General features: G+C 42.3%; 2 protein-coding genes across 4 annotated transcripts; both read right to left on the bottom strand.

The window, feature by feature from the left end:
- Positions 1 to 3110: 3110 nt before the first annotated feature.
- On the bottom strand, positions 3111 to 12555 carry cpz (carboxypeptidase Z). Of its 3 annotated transcripts, none has more exons than XM_012870238.3 (13): positions 12281 to 12555; positions 11795 to 11833; positions 11241 to 11292; positions 10409 to 10731; positions 10081 to 10296; positions 8334 to 8569; positions 5835 to 5996; positions 5585 to 5743; positions 5372 to 5507; positions 5138 to 5277; positions 4936 to 5035; positions 4674 to 4819; positions 3111 to 3856 (listed from the first exon to the last, which is right to left on the bottom strand). In XM_012870238.3, the coding sequence occupies exons 1-13, from the start codon at positions 12372 to 12374 to the stop codon at positions 3653 to 3655; spliced, it is 2007 nt and encodes a 668-aa protein (XP_012725692.2). In that variant the 5' UTR covers positions 12375 to 12555; the 3' UTR covers positions 3111 to 3652. The 3 variants fall into 3 exon arrangements, with proteins under 3 accessions (XP_012725692.2, XP_012725693.2, XP_012725694.2); XM_012870239.3 differs by having other exon boundaries at positions 8373 to 8569; XM_012870240.3 differs by lacking the exons at positions 11241 to 11292; positions 11795 to 11833; positions 12281 to 12555 and having other exon boundaries at positions 10409 to 10545; positions 10634 to 10731.
- Positions 12556 to 13314: 759 nt separating this feature from the next.
- gpr78a (G protein-coupled receptor 78a) lies at positions 13315 to 17742 on the bottom strand. The gene is made up of 3 exons (XM_036137186.1): positions 16628 to 17742; positions 16399 to 16512; positions 13315 to 15736 (listed from the first exon to the last, which is right to left on the bottom strand). Exons 1-3 carry the CDS (start codon positions 17299 to 17301, stop codon positions 15493 to 15495), a joined length of 1032 nt encoding a protein of 343 aa, XP_035993079.1. The 5' UTR covers positions 17302 to 17742; the 3' UTR covers positions 13315 to 15492.
- Between the last annotated feature and the right edge of the window lie 405 nt (positions 17743 to 18147).

Raw genomic sequence — 18147 nt, 5'->3', positions numbered from 1 at the left:
TTTTTGTGACATAATGGAAATGTGCGTGATCATTCCTTGCGAGTTTCTCTTTTAATTCACTGTCTGAAGTGAAAACTAATTCAGTCCAGAACCAAGCAAAACCTAAATTGTTACACGCTTTGCCTTTGTGGTGCAAAAAAAAACAACAAGAAAGGTCCTTTCGTGGGTAATGTCTGAATGTTCTCTTTATTGGCGAATATGAGTTTTAGGTCGAACATAAACTTTACTGTGGAGTCAGTTAAACTGTCTGCTTTCTAGATGAGTGCTGTGTAAATTCGTAGGATACTTTTCATCATTTAAGTGTGATGTCTGTTAGTTCAGGATGGCTGTGGCTACAGACTCTTTCATAAAGTTTTACCATCCAGATCATAACTTTTGACTTATTGCTCTTTGTTGTGGGAGATTCATGTAATGTTAAAAATGTCAGTCATATAGAAATAATCACATTATAGCACCTTGGTAAATATGTGTAAAATATCCTGTAAGTAAACAGCTTTTCTGGAGACGGGTGACCTGAAAATTGCCATTACTACCTGTAGTTAGGAGCTTTTTTTTCCCCCCCGTTTTTACCTGGATTGTGGAAACATAAACTGAGGTGTTCAACCAGCCTTGCTTGTTGCAGGAACAGTTGTTCTTAAACTTTAAAATTATTGTTCTGACTGTCGATGGGCACAAGTTTTGGCTAGGAGCTAATTTTTTGTAATGTGGTTTCTTAACGAATGAAGATCAATGCAGGCCTGCCATAATTAAGTCCTATTATTAAGAGTGGGTAAAAGAGTTGGCCCTCTGTCTCATATCATATTTACCTTTTATTCATCATTCACCTTATTGGCAGCAATGTTACTGTGGGATTGATTGTGTTTGCTTTCCTTAGTTAGATGGCAAATGTTACAGAAAATCAGTTTATTTTGGTGCTACTTTTATGTAGCAAGTTATATCTTTTGAAGTGACTGGTTTGTAGAGTAGCAAATTTCTCAGTCTTTTTTTTCTTCTGAACTGAGGCAAACACTACAGACTTGTTCGACATGTTGTGGCTTAGGAGATGCATCCACACTGAGGGAAACTGGATTACTCCTGCAATCAGTAGATTTCCCCTAATAGATTTCATACAGACGACAAATCAAGATGAATGTGGGACCTAAACTAAAAGCAATCGCTGAAAGCCGTGTTGCACTTCGACCAGTCAACAAAGAAACATCTTCAGACTGGGACTGCTAGCACTGATGAGAGCAGATCAGGTATGACTTTTTGCTGAAAAACTAATTACTAACTTATGTTTTATGATTGGTAATAATTCATTAGTGCAAGAGATCATAATCTTTCCATCTCTGACCTTCTTTTCCATCTCAATCTAGAACAGAAAATTGCCACTTAGGGATGGTCAAATACACAATTAATGAGCTCTCAGTGATTTGAAAGCATAGAAAGCTCCCGATCAATATTGAATGGAATTAGATGTTTACCTCTTTTTTTAGTCCAAAACTATTTTATTGATGTTTATTATATATATAATTAGAGGCCATTTCTTCAGCTAATCCTCTCAATCTTTAAAAGATCAGGGTGCAGCTATGAATACATTATCCTGATAGATTTTTTTTTTTTTTTTGGTAGTTTCTGTGTAGGAATGCGGCTCTGGATGTCGGTAACACTAATCAGGCAAAGCGTCATGTTTTGTAGGGAACAGATAGATATGAAGTCATGGGTTGAGCAATGACAAAGGTTTCTAGAATCTTTGAGCAACTTTTTTAAAAGTCAGTTTATAAATTACAACATTATTCAGTCACATTTATTTAGCAGGCGTTGTTAATAATATTTAATTTTAGTTCCAGACATTTAGGTAAAAACAATAGTGTGTGATCTAAATCCCCTCCTAACCCCCCCCCCCCCCCATACCTTCTTTTCTATGTTAAATATCTGATCAAATGATTGATAGGGTGGAAGGACTCACCTGGGATACGTGGTGATCTGTAACATATAGCGTGCTAGTGTGAGGAGCGAATTACATATTTTTATTGCTTTATATTGGTATGAGTTGAGTTATATTTTCCTTAGATGGTCCATTACAGAACAATAGAGTCACATGTTATTCTGCAAATCAATCCCCTTAAAATTGCAGTGACCTAGAGAGTGAAGTCAGCAGTTTAGGCAATATTACTGTGAGAACAAGAACTGCTGATTTACCATCAATACATGTCCAGTGACCGCAGCGCGTTGCATCACCGAAGCATCCTTTAAACATAAACAAAGCTCTGAAATTCAAAGAAAAAGTATTTTCCTGAGGCTTCACTCAGCAATGTCTGGATTCAGGAACCGATAAGGCGATCCTCGTGTGACGGGAGGCCCAGGGAAAAGTTACAGGAAATGGAGAACATAAACCAAGAGCAAAGCAGAGCATTAAAACTGATCTCGGCTCTCCCCTTAGCTCATGAAGTGGGTTAACGCTCAGAATATTACAGTAAATTTTTAGGTTGTTAGAAACTTTCATGTTTTCACTGATTCAACGGTTGCACTGCTTCCGATGCTTGGCAAATGAAATAACCACCACATGAATAGAAATAATAACTTAACGAACTGAAAGATGATATATCCAGGAGCTCAATAAAAAAGACCAGTTACTGTCCTTTTTAGAAACAATAAATATCCCACAGTTAACATGCTGGAACCAAAAGATCTGGGGGTCAGACTTTTTTTCCACAAACACAGCACCATTGCACTTTCAAGCCATGATCTCCATGATTAAAGGGGAAAATCAGGAAACAACATTTTACCTGTTAGGAGGTCTCTTAGCCCAAAGAGCTCCCAAGTATTGCTGATTAGTTTGTGTAAATCACAGCAAACTCGTTTTTTTTGTGATCCAGGTAAGAGTGCAAGGATACAGTTGCAGGCCTTTTTATACTCCTCTCTGTAACGTCAGTCTGGCTATTAGATAATTATAATCATAAAACAATTATAACTCTATCCACGGCAGATAAACACACGTTTTAAACAATGAGCTTTGAAGCACAACTTGTCATTATTTATTCTCTGTCTCCCTCTGGTGGCCAACTTCAGGCATACCAAGAATCTCAAGGCTCGAACGACTCGGGATGAAATGAAATATGGCAGGTTTCTTTTTGTTTGTTTCATATTTATGTTTATTCATAAAGCCCTGGAACAAGAATCAAAGCAGGCCATTTTACTGTTTACACAGTGATGGCACAGAACTGCTTCTACTGAAAGCTTTAAATGTAGTGCAGAAGATCCATAGTGGTCCGAAAGGTTTTCCATGTGTTGCTGTTGCCCTTTAGCTACATTACAAAAGATGACGATAACAAATGAAAAAAAAAAATGTGTATTTAGAAAAGTATAATAGAAACATTGCCCAACCTGAATTTTAAACTGGAATATTTCACACTGCTGCTTATTGAATATGGAAATAATATCCTATTAAGTGCATGTTTCTACTTATAATTAATAGGATTTACAAAGGACAACAGTGCTACCCCCATACTGTTTCTTTTATATTGCTTTTTTCAAACTAACTTAAATGCAGCTGCAGAATAATATTGCCAAAAAAAAAAAAAAATTCTCGAACGCCGTTTCCAATCCTTTCAAAAGGCACGGGTTAAGTTTTTGGTGACTGATGACATCAGTGGATGTTTGCTTGTCCAGCCTATACATTTTTCAGCAGCCAGTTTGGAGACGAGATGCCAGTCTGGGAGAAGTACGTCCACCACCAGGGTTTCTCCTGCCGCTCTATTCCTTCCTCAGTGACATCGGGCTCGCCATTAGGCTCGAACTGGTTATAGGGGTCAAATCGATCCCAGCTGTCAACCGTGGGGAAGAGGTGGTCATATATATCTGGCTCCACGGGGACCTGCACACGTGATGATGGAGAGGTCAGGTGATTAAAAATATATCATGTCGTTTCAGTCAGTTTGCATACAGATAACAGATAGAAACGTCAAGGTAATGTTTTAAATTTAATTTAGCAGTGAATATTTGTATACGAAAAAGGCAGCTTGGGGTGCACACCCTTAAGCTGGAACTTGGTGAAAAGTGTATATAAAAGCCTAAAATAGAAATGCAGAAACTGTCTAAATCTTGTTGAATGCAGAATCTTGTTTTTTTTTTTTTTTTTTTTTTGGTAGATCAAAATGTGTAGTCTGTCAGTTAACTTTAAAGTATTTTTTAGGTCTACGGCTGTTTCCACCGTTTTTTGACCTTAAAGAACATCCTTAGAAATTTACAACAATGGAAAACTTTCCTGTTTGTCGAGCAGTAGGTGTGATACTCATGGCGGGTTTATTCTTTGGGGATTCATTTTGTTTGTCCTGAATGTCAAAACTAAGTACCTTAGAGTTATAGGTAAAAAATGTGTAATTTTTCCAAATAGAGGCTGTAAATGTGCCAAAGTTTTCATAAAAGTTTTGCGAATGCAAACTGTTCGATTGGCCGATAAATAGTTAATTCCTGCAACTTTCACTATGTTCTGTATTTTTGGCAGCCACGTTGGATATTAAGCTCTGATTTTCCAAGTCAAGATTCCAACTACTTCAGTTGTCCTCTTGCTGTATTTTCAAACGACTGCTTGGACAATAGAGTGTAGATTTGGCATTGCATTTGCAAACCTTTGGATGAAACAGTGGACAATAAAATACAAAGTATTGAACAACGAAGCCAAGAATTCAAACCTTCTCCAAGACAAAGTCGACCCGTCCAGCCTTGCTCATTGTATGAGGCAGATAAACCCTCTTGCTGACCCTTGAGTAACCTTTGGCCGTAGCTGTCAGGATGTGAGTTCCCGCATTCAGCAGCCTCCAATAATCTCCGTCCTCCGCTGGAAGTGAGTTACGGTGAAGATCATTAAATAAGTATGGCTAAATAGTGAAAGCCAACAATTTTTTTTTTTTCACAAGCAGACAAGAAAATATATACAACTTCGGATTTGTTTACCTGTAGTGACATCTTTTCTGATCCCCCTGACGGAGACAGTTGCACCTTTTATGCCATTTCCATTCTTGTCCTTCACGACACCCTTAATTCCTCGGTGGACCTGCCCAGAGAGCAAGAGCACAATCGTTAACTAATTCCCTCACAGCCATGTTGGATCGTAACATCTCCAAACCAAACAATCCTCTTTCCAGCAGACACTTACAGACTCAAGAAAGCTGAGCAGAGCTTCTTTGTTCCTTTTCCATTCTGGGTAGAGCTCGGCCTCTGAGGGGAATTTGTCGCAGCCTAGCTCCACTGTGATCTCCATGCAGTTCGTGTGTAAGTAATTGAAATCAGACATACCTGCAGGGGGACAAACGTGTCGTTCAGGTCTTGCGTCGAGCAGAGGGGGGGTGTCATGAAAAATGTACGTGTTGCAACTTTGAAGGGATCTCACCGCCAGCAAAGCTGTACCACAGTGCACCGTTGATGATGCCTCTGGTGCGATAAAAAGAGGCCCCACACCTGTCTGTGTCGTTGTTGGACATGGTGGCGTGGGCATCGGCATAGGTGCGGGCGAGCTGCTTGAAGATCTGAGCGCGGGAAGATCATCAGTAGCGTGCAAGCCGAGGTAAAGCGGCGATAAAAGCGTTCGTTCGTGATTCCCCACCTGTTCGTCCGGAGTGGGTGAAAGCATCCTCTCCTCATGCGGGTGTCTGGAGAAGTCGAAGGGGTAGGAGACCACCAGCTCCCCTCCATGGAGGCTGGCAGACTGAACGAATGGCAGCGACCTGATCCACTTCATTACGGCGTAGGTCTCTGGCGCCACCTGCAGTTCAAAAATCGAAACTACGTGATTTGGAACCCAGGTTTGTTGTCCAGGCGGTTAACGGTGAAGAGTTGTTTCCCTTTCCCTCTACCTTCCCAAACCAGTAGGCGTCAGGGATCGGGATGTGATCTATGCGGTAGTGCCTGCTGCGGCGGTTCCGGTAGAAGATGGAGGTGAGGTCAGGAAAGTTTCGGTTCAGGTCAAGGTTCTGGGCGTTGGCCCGGCCGGTCGTCCATCCGTTCAGCAGGTGACCCTAAACGATTTTAAGGTCAAACAATTTGAGTTATTATAACGTGTGAATTCAGGCGCGACGTGGATAATAACTGTGCCGACGAAGCTAAGACAAGTAGCAACAGCGGTTATGTGAGGAAAATGAAATGACATTAGTCAGAATTTGAACAAGATGAATGTTAATTATATAATGATTGTTATATTCTATTGTTAACAGGAAGACAAGACCATGTATCCATTACAACTAAGAGGGAAAGGAAACAAGAAGCCATTATTTAAAGCTAAAGGCAAAAAATAAAGAATTGTCCTTTTCTCAAAAAAAGGGGGGGCTTTTCATTTGCAATGTTACATATTTATAGTTTTCAGCCACTGCTAATTTCTCTGTATGTATCTTTATATTTTTCTTTACAAATGCCATATTTTTTCTGTAATCATTTTTCGTCGCCTTGATCAATGAGTCCTTCTAACTTCAAAAGACCCGGTCTTTTGAAGTTTCAGTTCCTGCTTTTTCTTTCAGTTTATAGATCTTTACCAAATCGTTTTTACTGGAGCATTTATTTTCCTCTTTGTCTAGACACTTAACTTTGACCCATAAGTTAATATTTAAAAGAGCAATATTAGCTTAAAAAAACACACATACAGATCACCCAGTTTAAATTCTCATAAGGTCCATTGTCCTTATGACAGCCTGGCACAGAAACTATTTATTTTATGATCATGTTGGTTCCAATTCAGGACAGTGGCATTCAGGAGAGACGTCTCCTTGTGCAACGTGAGTACAATCTTCTGGATAACACATTATTCACTTAGATGCTTTGCTTACAGACATCTGATGGAGCACTGAATCTTCAGCTTACCTTAAAAAAAAGACTAAACTTTTAAATAAATCAAATCCAGATATACGTCTTGCATTGTGCTACATTTGGGACCACATTAAAGCTGTAATTATTTCTACCCCTACAAATACCAATCTGTCCTTTTTGAGATAGGAGGAAACCCAAAAAGTGCAGGAAAAAAGAACTATAAGGTCTAAATATTTCTATATTATGAACAGCATTCGAAGGTAATATCCTTGGACTTGGCAGTGAAAACTTTGGGACCTGATAAAGGCCCAGAGATGTGTCAACCCCTAGTTGATTAACTGCCTGTCAAGTTGTCAGCCAAGGGCTCTTTTTGGAATCCTGTTGCTTCTGAAGTTATTTTTATTGCATACCAAACTGTTGAATTTGGCTTTTTTGTGGACCTCAAAAGAGAAAGAAAAATACATGGAGAAAAAAATTGTGTAAATATCTACCAGTAAAAAGAAAAGATCTTAAGCTAATAGAACTGATTCTGACAGACTGAATTTGTTTTTGTTTTTTTGTTTGATGATTTATAGCTCTGTGTTGAGTGGCTTAACAGAGAAAAGGAGAGAGAGCGCTAAATAGTTGGGTGCTTCTGCTCGAGTGAAAAAAGGTATAAAATGAGGAAAGAGTCCATAGAAAACTATGAGAATACTGGAGGACCATTGATCAAGGCCACTTTAAAAGATTGCACAAATTCTGGTTCTTTGAAAACAAAAATATGAAGAACGTCTGTTGCACAGCTCTATCTGCTGCCATAGACATGCACAAATATAGAAACAGTTTCCTCTTCTATATTCCAGATGTTGACCAGAAAGCAAAACTTTCCCATTTAAAGCATATACTTTTAGAATGCCCGTCAAAAATGCGATATATGTCTAAACATATATTTCTAACAGTTCTTCTAAACCATATTTTCACTCATGGCCTATCAACCAACATAAATGCTGTGAATTCCATTAATACTCCTGCTAACCATGCAACATCAGGTCCAGTTCAAACCAAAACTGAATAAACCCCGTTATTACCAAACAGTAACTTTAATCTGACCCGATTCGAGTTATAAATACACACACCGTGACATGCACATGATCCGTTCACTGAAGAATGTCCATGCAGATGTTAGAGGCGAATGATTAGGTCTGATGCGTGAGTGAATGTGCAGAGCGTAAGAGAAGCACATTAAGTGTCGGTGCCCATGGCAGAGACATGCAACTTTCCCAGAGCCAGCTAAAGTGTTCAACCTGTTTGAAGAAATTCCCTAACTCTGTCTGAATCTGATTCCCTTGGGTACATTTTATTTGTCCCTATATCCTCACATAATCGGTTGATCACTTGAGACTGGGAGTTTGGGACTGGGATCTGTCCCTAATAGGATAGTCAGCCTTTCGAACAAATAGCAGGCAGAAGCTTGCGTTCTTCCACCTCCAAAAGCAAAAGCTAAAGAAACAAAGCAGACAAGCAGGAAGGAGAATGGATATTGGTGGTTTGTCCTTCTTTTTGTTAACAATATTTACTTCCTGGTTGGAGAGCTCCGGGTCACTGCTATCCTCTACCTCTGAGGAGGCCAGCTCATAACCGTCAGGGTTCATGGAGGCCAGAATGTGAATGCGAGTGTTGTTAACGAGTGACTGAATTCGCTGGTTTCCCAGGATGTACTCGGAGCACAGGTACTGCGCCAAGTAGATGAGCAGCTGACGGCCTAGCACCTCATTGCCATGCATGTTGCCCACCAACTTAATCTCTGGCTCAACTACAGAAAACGAGCAAAACAGGGGGAAAAAAAACTGTTAAAGCTGGTGCAATGCAACACACAGTAAAACATGAGGCATAAATATTATTGAGAAAACTGATGTGACCAACTTGGGCATAATTTACTTACAAATCCTGAAAATTACTTTAACCATCATCTCTACAAGACGTCCTGTAGTAAGGACGGATCAACCGTATCAGTAATGACAGACCATCAGTTCAGTGCCCGTTCACATGCAACTTTTCCTTTGCCGGTCTCCTGTGTACTGTGGCAGATGCAATCGAGAGAGTGGCTTGGCTTTATTTGCTGAATAAAGCCATAGAACGTCGCTGTGCGCCTCTGCGCCATGTCTGGATTCACCAGATAAACTGCGACAGTAAGTTTGTCTTCCATTGTCTTTACTTTCCCGGGTTCTTCCTGGTTTTTGCATCCCATGACGAAATAAGTCACTAAGTCGCAAAGCTGAACTTCTCTGATTGGTAGACGCAACGCATCAACCTTCAAAAGTTCAGATTTCCCAACTCCTGCTTCTGCCGCTTGAAATCACATAATGTGAAACGGGCTGTAGGACCTCGAGATACACATCCGCCATGGACTTTGCATGAAAACCCGATACCCCCGACACTTAAATTGCATCCAGTCTGATTGCAGCTAGAAGACATCTATGTGAATTTAAGAATGGTAAAGGGCTCCCCAAAGCGCTCTACACTACATCAAGTCATTATCACATTCACACCCTGACGGTGGTGAGCTATGCTAGTAGCCACAGCTGCCTTGGGGCAGACTGACAGAAGCGAGGCTGCCATACACCAGCACCACCGGGGCCCTCTGGCCACCGCCAGCGGGCAATTCGGGTGAAGTGTCTTGCCCAAAGACGCAGTGACTGAGACCGGATCGAACCGGCAACTCGCCAATTGCAGGAAGAAGTCCCGTGCCACTGTCGCTACGACAAAGTCATTTCTAATGATCTGTCTGTAAAGGGTTGAAAAGTCAAATCTTTTAGCCTTGGGAACCAAACACTCCACAGTGATGCACAAATAGACATGTGCCCCTTCCCAGAAGTTGCTCAGAAACAATCTAAAATAAGAGAAGGATTTGGAGTAGCCTAGTCAAAGTCTGGACTTAAATCGAGTTATTTTTGCATTACCTTAAACAGGCCGTTCACGTACAAAGACGGTCACATGTGGCTGAATTAGAACAGTTCTGCAAACATGAGTGGGCCAGAATTCCTCCACAGTGATGTAAAACACTCATTATCAGATGTCACAAATGCTCTGTAGTAATTGTTGCCAGTAACTGTGGCACAACCGTCTGTTAGGTTTAGGGGGCAGTTACTTTTTTTTTTACATTGGACACAGCCGTTTGGACTAGCGTTGCCCCTGTAATAAATTAAATCGTCATTTGAAAACTGCATTTCATATTTACTCAGTTTTTTTCAGTGATTAAAAAAAAATGCAAACATAGAAGAATACTGTAATGAAGGCTGGGAGAGTATGATGCTTTTCACTCACGCAGCTCATGCTGTCCAGGGTTGTCGGTGAACTCAATGACCAACAGATCTCTGCCTTCCGTGCTCCGTCCGATGCTGTAGACATGAGAGATGTGGGAGCATTTCGCCGCTGTCCTCTTCAGTAAGCTGTACATCTGGGCATTAGAGGCGTAGGTGAACTGGATGATGGTGCTCGGTTCTTCAGGAGAGAGACTGGACAACGCCACCTCCTGTCTGGCTGGAGGAGTGAATCATGGGTATGCGCGGAAGAAGAGAGGGCTGGTTGTGTTTGTTTTCAAACCTGACCACCGCTATCGTGCGACCGAATTGCACAAGACACCCGTGTTTACCTTTCAGTCCGGCTAGCGGGTCAAAGCAGCCCTCCTCGTTACCGGCAAAGAAGCGGTCACAGTCCAGGAAGTAGGGCCAGGCCATCTCGATGGCCTCAAAGGCGTGCATGCAGTCTTTCCTCAATGCCTCGCATGTGCTGCGGCATGGTTTGATAATCTTGTTATCCCGACAGGGTGAGGCCAGCACCGAACACCCTACAAGACGGATCTCGGGGGAGCACTCACCATTCAGGAGACCATGGATGACACTCAGGAGGAGATACTCTGCCCCTGACTCAGCTTCAGTATGACTCCGGTGACCAAGGATGTTAGGGTATATGGTTCTGTAGATACGGAGGATAAGAATGCTAAGACGTTATAAATTTCTTACATTCTTTTTGGAGGAATCTTGGACCTTTTTTTTTTGTCACACAGCCTTGCTTCAGGTCATTGAAGCTTCCAGGCATTTGTCTCTGCAGAGCTCTCTAAATTTCCTGCTGAGCATTTAGATCAGGATAGGGTCTGGAATTTGACTAGGCCATTGCACTCTTTTCTTGTTGTCTATCTCTACTGTAGATTTGATGGTGGTTTTAAATTATTGTCCTGTTAAGCAAACATCTGAGCTAAGCATTAACATCATCACACATGATCTCTGATTAGACCTTAAAATCCTTTGGAATACAGAGGAGCTATTGGTTCAGTCAGTGATTGCAAGGTTCTTTGGGGTAAAAAAGAAGAAGCTCAAATCAGCTCCACTCTTAGGAAGACTGACAACTGTCATATGTCTCCTACTTGTAATACTTTGTTCTGAGTGTGAAATGATTGAAGTGCCTTACTAAAATCTACGACTCACGTTGAGTACTCCAGGTCATTACAGTAGCCCAAGTTCAGTGCTGTGCAGGTAGCTGTTGGAAGACAGTAACAATAAAGAAAGTCATTTTATTACAAACAAAAAACCTCAATAACCTTCTGATGACACAAGATAAAACACTGTCTTTCTTATCAAGACTACATGTACACATTGATCTGATAATAATTTGACAATAATTCAATTAACATGCAACTGAAGCTCCGATGCAGTAATACGACATAACGCTTCTGGAGCTTTGTATTTTAAACCTCAAAACAGTACAAGGAGCACTCCTTTAAAAAGTGATGTGGCTCTTTGGTTCAGAAGTAATAAAAAACAATAAGAATTTTATCCAAAAAATGTGCTGATTATCTTGAAGCGACACCGAGTAGTTGAACCAGTTTGATAATCCAGCCACAAAGGGCAGCTCTAGTTCAAAAGCACCAGACTTCAGTGAAGTCACATCCTTCACAGGTGAGAACTGTTCAAACTTCACTCTCCTGTATTTTATCTACTCAACTCTATGTGGCAGAAAGAGAAACTGAGCATGCGCGTACGTGTTTCCTCGTGTGCGCTGCTGCTGCTGCTGCATCTTCCTGTGGGGAGAAAAAAAAAATACCAGTGAGTCCAAAACTCAACACTAGAGGGAGACATCTTCAAGCGCTTTGCGTGAACTGATTTAGAAAGTGAGTTAACAATTTAAACATGCGGTTAAAAACTGAACGAGGTTCCAACTTTATATGTCCAGAAATTTACATTAAAATAGACTGAACAGCAATGAAAAAAAAATAATGAGTAGATTTATAACAACCAGTTAGCTCTACTTCAATAGATTCGCAGCAGATCGCAAATATTTCCCTAAAGACAGGCTTAAATAAGTGTTTGTTTCAGTATAAAAAATACTGAACCATCCAGTGTGCTCAATCAAAAAGGTTTCCCGACTTCTATATCCGGCCCCAGAAGAACTATGCATTGCAGCCTCTGATTACTATAAGTGAAGCAAACTTGTGTGCGGCCATTGTTTTCTCTCGGTGATCTCTTACCTAAAAACTCGTCTCCTGGATGGCACGGCCGCTGCGGGGCGCACAGGCAACTCCGGGCCAGGAAAAACACCAGCGCCAAAACTTCCAGAGCCATAGTGCGTTTCGGGGGAAAAGCTTGTGTGATGTGGCAGTGAGATCGGTCTAAGCTGCTGCTTTCCCTTCTTCTTCTGAGCTCCTTGGATAATTACCACCCACAGCCCAGCGCTCCGTCCTTTGTCTGCTGCGCTGAGAGCATCCCCGACCAGAGCTGGGGACTAGGGCTCTCTGCAGAGCCGATCATATTTCACCCCGCGCGCCTGTGTGTGTGTGTGTGTGTGTGTGTGTGTGTGTGTGTGTGTGTGTGTGTGTGTGTGTGCGTGCGTGCGTGCGTACGTGCGCGCTTGCCGCTGAGTGAGACCTTTTTGTGCGTTTTACTAGTAAAGTGAGGACTTTCTTTTTGGTTAGGCCATAGAAAGGGTTGGAAGTCAGTAGAGGTCAAGGAAATGCCCTCATGTTGTATTTTGTGTGTGTTTGTGTGTGTCTAGGCCTGGTAGGGAAAGGAAGAGAGAGCATAGCAGCGTGGCTTGTGTGGTTACCATACAGCTGATATTTAATGCTTGTTTTGTACAAACTTAACGAAACCTCCCGAGACTTCTAATTTAAACCAGGAGGAGCCCACCCTCCTTCATCATTAGTGCGTGCTTACTTATTATGCTTTTGTTTTCCCCAAAACAATATGCCATTATGTGGAGCTATTACCAACCAGCAGGAGGTTCTGGACGTTTCCAATAAGCTGAACATAAGGTTCAGAGAAGAAGAAACTAAGCCTGCGTACAGTGATTCCCACTTACAGTTTACGACAGCAGATGAAACACACACACACACAAAAAAAAACACACCCTTAAGACTAAAAGTATTTATACTTTATGTTATTGCCATTTAACTGAAAAGAATGTTTCTGATAAGAAATGAAAAAAGGCAAATAAGTTTCGAGTTTGAAAAGCAATAAAAATGCTTATGTACACGTTGAAAATAAATCACACCCTTCTCAATAATCAGTGGTAAAATCTTTATTGACATAACAGCAAGCAAACTCTTCCTATAATTGCTCACCAGATCTTTATGTTTCCAATGATATTTTGATGATTTATGGTAAAAATCGTAAGTGGCTTCTACCTGTATAGCGCTTTAACTAATCTGATAACCCCAAAGCGCATTAGCATTACAGTCAGTCATTTACCCATTCACACCCTGATGGTGGTGAGCTATGTTAGTAGCCACAGCTGCCCGGTGGCATGACAGACAGAGGTGACAAACATCGGACCACCGCCAGCGGGCAATTTGGGTGAAGTGTCTCGCCCAAGGACACAACGACTGAGACGATTGGAGCGGGGGATCGAACCGGCAATCCTCCAAACGCAGGACGAACTCCCTAACTCTTGTGCTTCCATGACATCACTCTAATGTATTGCTACCTCTGCAGATTCTCCATCAGATTCAAGTCAGAGTTCTGGCTGGGCTGCTACAAAATATTAAAATGACTTCTACTCAGAAGAGCCATATTGATAAAATTTAAATTTCACTTTAAACTTCAGTCTGAATGTGTGGTGAATAATATTGGGCTTCATTGTATCTCTCCATAAAGCGTATATTCGTGGCACCAACTGAACATTTTGTCCTCAAGATTGATGTGTAAGTGCAAAGATTCGAGCAAGGATTGACAAGAGCCAAACTGTGAAGACCAGAGGACTTTGTCAGAACATCCTAGAAAACCGCACCTCTGTTGGGATGCTTCTGGTCTACAGTGGTCAGTATTAGCCCAGACTTCCAACATGAACACGGGGAACAAATGATGACCTGTGTGTAACAGTCAAGCTAACACTTTAGCTCAAACTGTTGAAGAGGTTAATGCAGGTGCTGATGCAAGGATGTCAAGATGCACAGGACATCACTGTTTGTTGTACATGAGAATGCATAGATGCAGAAAAGTCAGGGTGCAAATGCTGACCCCTGTCATCAACTAAGGGCACCGTCATGGACCGTGGGGCCGTGTAAGGAGGTGGCCTGGTCTGATGAATCACATCTTTAACATCCAGTGAACAGCCTTATTTGTATGCATATTTGAGAAACACATGATCCAAGCAATGCGGTATGGGAGGCAGGCAGAAATCACGTGTCTTGCCACTCATGTGGATATTACTTTGATCTCTGACCTACATCAGATTGCGTTTTTCAAAACCATGTACACCCTTTCACACAAACAGTATTCTTTGTTGGCTGCGGCCTCACTCAGCATGGGAATGCATCTTGCTGCAAAGCAGAAGGGGTTGGAGAATAGTTTGGGTAGTAAATCAATCAGCTGTGGGCGATGGCCTCTAAAATTCCCTAATTTCAACCCAATGGAATATCTGTTGGAGGTTCCTTCAAACACTAAACCTCCAGGGACACTGGTCAGGCAGTCCTGTGTCCAAATGTAGCATAAACAAAATGTTGAAAGTCAGGACTGGTTAGCCCAATCAATCAACCTTTCACTTTTTGTGCTGTTTAGCCAAATGGAGGCATCAACTTTTCTGTCCTCTCATCCAAATTCTGCACTGGGTTCACTTTTGCATGTGATTATGATGATAACTGGCGCTCAATCAGCGGGAGAAAGCCTGTGTCTGATGAGATCATGCATGACTCAGCGTGTCCCCGTGTGCATGTGGGGGTATTTAAATTGTGTTCGTGTTGTTATATAATATCTTCACACATATTTATTTGCATTTTTTTCTGCACGACAGTAGCAGTTCAATAACACGAGGCATAGCAAACAAACAGGCTTTAATTGGAGGCAACCAGACTTTCGCTCAGTTCTTTCTGAAAAACGTTTCAACACCAGTCCAGGAGTCGAAACGTTCCAAGACATAATGTCAGCTGTGACATCTCTCAAACAATGTCATACAAAAATTCATTGTTACATCAGTCCAGAAACATGTCAAGACAGGGATACACATGATGTCTTAGTTTTCATGTGGCGTTCCATCTTAGCGGCGCGCACAACCAGCCGTGTTAGAGTCCGATTACTTCATCACTCTACCAGCGGACAGTGCTGTCCAGCTCCGGGTTCAAGTGACCTCCCTCAACTAAGCCTCGACTTCTTTCCACCTTCTGGCCCCACTCCAAACACTAACCTCTGGCCTTCCTGGACGAGGGACAGAAGAACTGTCCTGCTCACACTCGTAAATCAGTAGAATTCAGGTTATCCTCTCAGGGAAGTTTGCATCTGTTGTGTCCCACATGCTGCTGGTGCTGTGGGCAGACAGGAAGTACCGGTCCTTTCTCACAACGCGGCGGATGACGCTCACCAGGACCTTCCTGTACTGGTGTCGAAGAAGACAGTAGACGAATGGGTCACTTGATGCCTTGACGTAGACTAAGCATTTGGTAGCAATGCCCCAATGTCGGGGGATGCACACCGAGGGCAGCAATTCTACGAGCCTGCAGGAAGAGGAGAGGAAGAGTGAGACACTAATGCTGGCTAATATGGGTTATTTCTAATATAAACAATCATATAAACACTAATAAATCCTTCTTTTCTGTGCTTCCTGTGGGGGGGAGGGGGGAGGGGGGCATCCAGATAAATGGGGGCTTTAGGGAGTCTTTACGACATATTAAAGATTGTTGATGATGAATTTTTTATGACCCTAACAAGGGTTTAGGGGAAATTCTTTTGGATTATTAAAGAAAACTTTTTGAATACTTTAAGGGGGTAAACATCAATAAAGAGTTAGTGGTAATTTTTTTAAATACGTTGGAAAACCACAAAGGCAATTTTTTTGTGTATTTACAATAGGATTGAAGAGATCTGACTGAGTTTAATAGAAGTTTTGTTATTTATCAGAATGGAAGATTTAATTATTTATTCATATAGAAATAACATTATATGTTTTTTTTTCTTCTTTTTTATTTATTTATTTTATTTTTTTTTGCCAAATCCTCACCACATTTTGGGATGCAATACAATATTACCAAACAAAACAGCCTTTTCTATATATTCAAATAAAAATGTATTCTGTTAAACTGACAAGAACTCTTTAGATGGAGGAATCTTGGAATTTATTGATACTATTCAACCATGCAGCTCCGCGGCGGGATGTTACCTCGTTATGACATACGGTGAAAAACAGATGACGAAGGAACCAATGAAGACGCAGATCTTCTTAGCGGCTCGCTGCCTTCTCTTCCTTTGTTGAGCCAGACATCTCTCCTTCACACTGACAGACCGAAACAGAGACACCTCACTAAATGACTGTCATCAATGGACATAAAATTCACTCAGATTCCCGGACGGATATTTTCACGCGTTTCTCCCCTTCCATCGTACCCCACCTGGGGTGAAGATCCACCAGCAGAAGCAGACTCTGCACCGTGATGACATCTATCCTCTTGCAGTGCGACCTGGCCACTCTCAGAACTTTCAGGTAGGCGAAGCAGAGGACGAAGAGGCAGAGCGCAAAGCTGCCGCAGTGGAGCAGCGCCGTGAAGGCGGCATAGGCGCTCCGCTGCGACGCCTGCTCCGCGTCCAGGTGCAGCGTGCAGGAGGCGTACGTGGGGCTGTACGCCCCCCAGTCCATCGTCAGCTGGGTCAGAGAGAAAGTGAGGGAGTGGAGCCAGGAGTAAGCCACGATCACAAAAGCGTCCCTGTAGCGCATCTTACTGGAATACCTGAGAGGGAAGACCACCGCCACCCACCTGTCCACGCTGAGCGCGGCCATGCTTAGCATGGCGTTGCAGGTGATGAAAGTCTCGGCAAAACTGACAGCGCGACACATTTGGGCCCTGAGGGGGTTTGCGTCGCTGGCCACCCCCAGAAAAGTGGCAGGCATGTTGATGAGAGCGAGGAGGATGTTGGAGATGGAGAGATTCAGGACGAAGCTCCCTGGAACGTGGGATCGTAACTCTGCGCTCTGGGCAAAACATATCAGCACCGAAAAGTTCGTCAAGAGCGTGACCACTGCCGAAACCACGATGGATCCCTCCAGGAGGAACCGCGGGATGCTCATCTCCTGCAGCTACGTGTTAGTTGCATCGGTGGGAGGGATGCTGTGGAGGGTCCTCCACGCGCTCAGCTCCTGCCCACCTCCAGCTGTGGCAAAGCAGCCCTGCCACATCCCAAACGCCCGCACACGCAGGAAGCTGTCCAGTGCTGAAATGTCCAAATAAGGGGTTTCCTGTCATTTAAGTTCCATGACAAACAGATCATTCTAGCTGTGCATTTACAGGACTACTGGCAAAAGGCTCCTTAATCCCCACAGTAATAACAGCTGCCGGACCCGGAGTGAAAAACTCTGCAGATGAGATTACAAACAAATCTTTTTTTGTGCTTATTCCCGCTCATGCGTACTACCCCGCGCCTCCTTCCTCCCCGGAAATACCGTGCGCAAGACACGTGCAGCCGGTGGATGGCTCATGTGACATTTGAACAATATTCATGCAAGTAAAAGTAAAAAAGAAAAAGAAAAAAATAGATAGGGGAGGTCGTGGAGTGTGCAAGAAAAAGAAAAAAAGAAGAAAATATGCTGAACCATAACAGCACAAGTGGTTAGACGTTTATTCAAAGAACCTTTATTGTATCAATTTGTGACAGCAGTATGTTTTTGTTGTTGTTGATGAAAACAGTATATCCCACGGACCAGCGGGTTGGCTGATTACAAGACGAGTGATCATAACGTTATGGTTGTTAGCGCCACATCACACATAATGAGTGTGTATTGCAAATAACTAAAGGCAGCTGAAGTACCACTACTTGTCCCACAGTTCAATAACCATATACTATGGCATTATTGTTATATATAAACTTTAAAATTTTCTATTATTTTGAAAAGTTCACGATAGTTTGTGGTGTGCAA

Source organism: Fundulus heteroclitus, chromosome 5, assembly GCF_011125445.2.
Source record: "Fundulus heteroclitus isolate FHET01 chromosome 5, MU-UCD_Fhet_4.1, whole genome shotgun sequence".
In the NCBI taxonomy this organism is placed as follows: Eukaryota; Metazoa; Chordata; class Actinopteri; order Cyprinodontiformes; family Fundulidae; genus Fundulus; species Fundulus heteroclitus.
Note: the sequence above shows the minus strand (reverse complement) of the source record. Positions and strands in the feature narration are given on the sequence as shown.

What these genes read in the sequence shown, in the direction of transcription:
- cpz (XM_012870238.3), bottom strand. Translation starts at nt 12,374, where the DNA reads ATGGCTCTGGAAGTTTTGGCGCTGGTGTTTTTCCTGGCCCGGAGTTGC. An exon ending in CAGCGCACACGAGGAAACAC is followed by an intron (nt 11,293 to 11,794) that starts GTACGCGCATGC and finishes GTCTTCCAACAG; the next exon opens with CTACCTGCACAGCACTGAAC. An exon ending in CCCGCTAGCCGGACTGAAAG is followed by an intron (nt 10,297 to 10,408) that starts GTAAACACGGGT and finishes TCACTCCTCCAG; the next exon opens with CCAGACAGGAGGTGGCGTTG.
- gpr78a (XM_036137186.1), bottom strand. Translation starts at nt 17,301, where the DNA reads ATGAGCATCCCGCGGTTCCTCCTGGAGGGATCCATCGTGGTTTCGGCA. An exon ending in CTGGTGGATCTTCACCCCAG is followed by an intron (nt 16,513 to 16,627) that starts GTGGGGTACGAT and finishes TCGGTCTGTCAG; the next exon opens with TGTGAAGGAGAGATGTCTGG. An exon ending in TCACCGTATGTCATAACGAG is followed by an intron (nt 15,737 to 16,398) that starts GTAACATCCCGC and finishes CTCTTCCTGCAG; the next exon opens with GCTCGTAGAATTGCTGCCCT.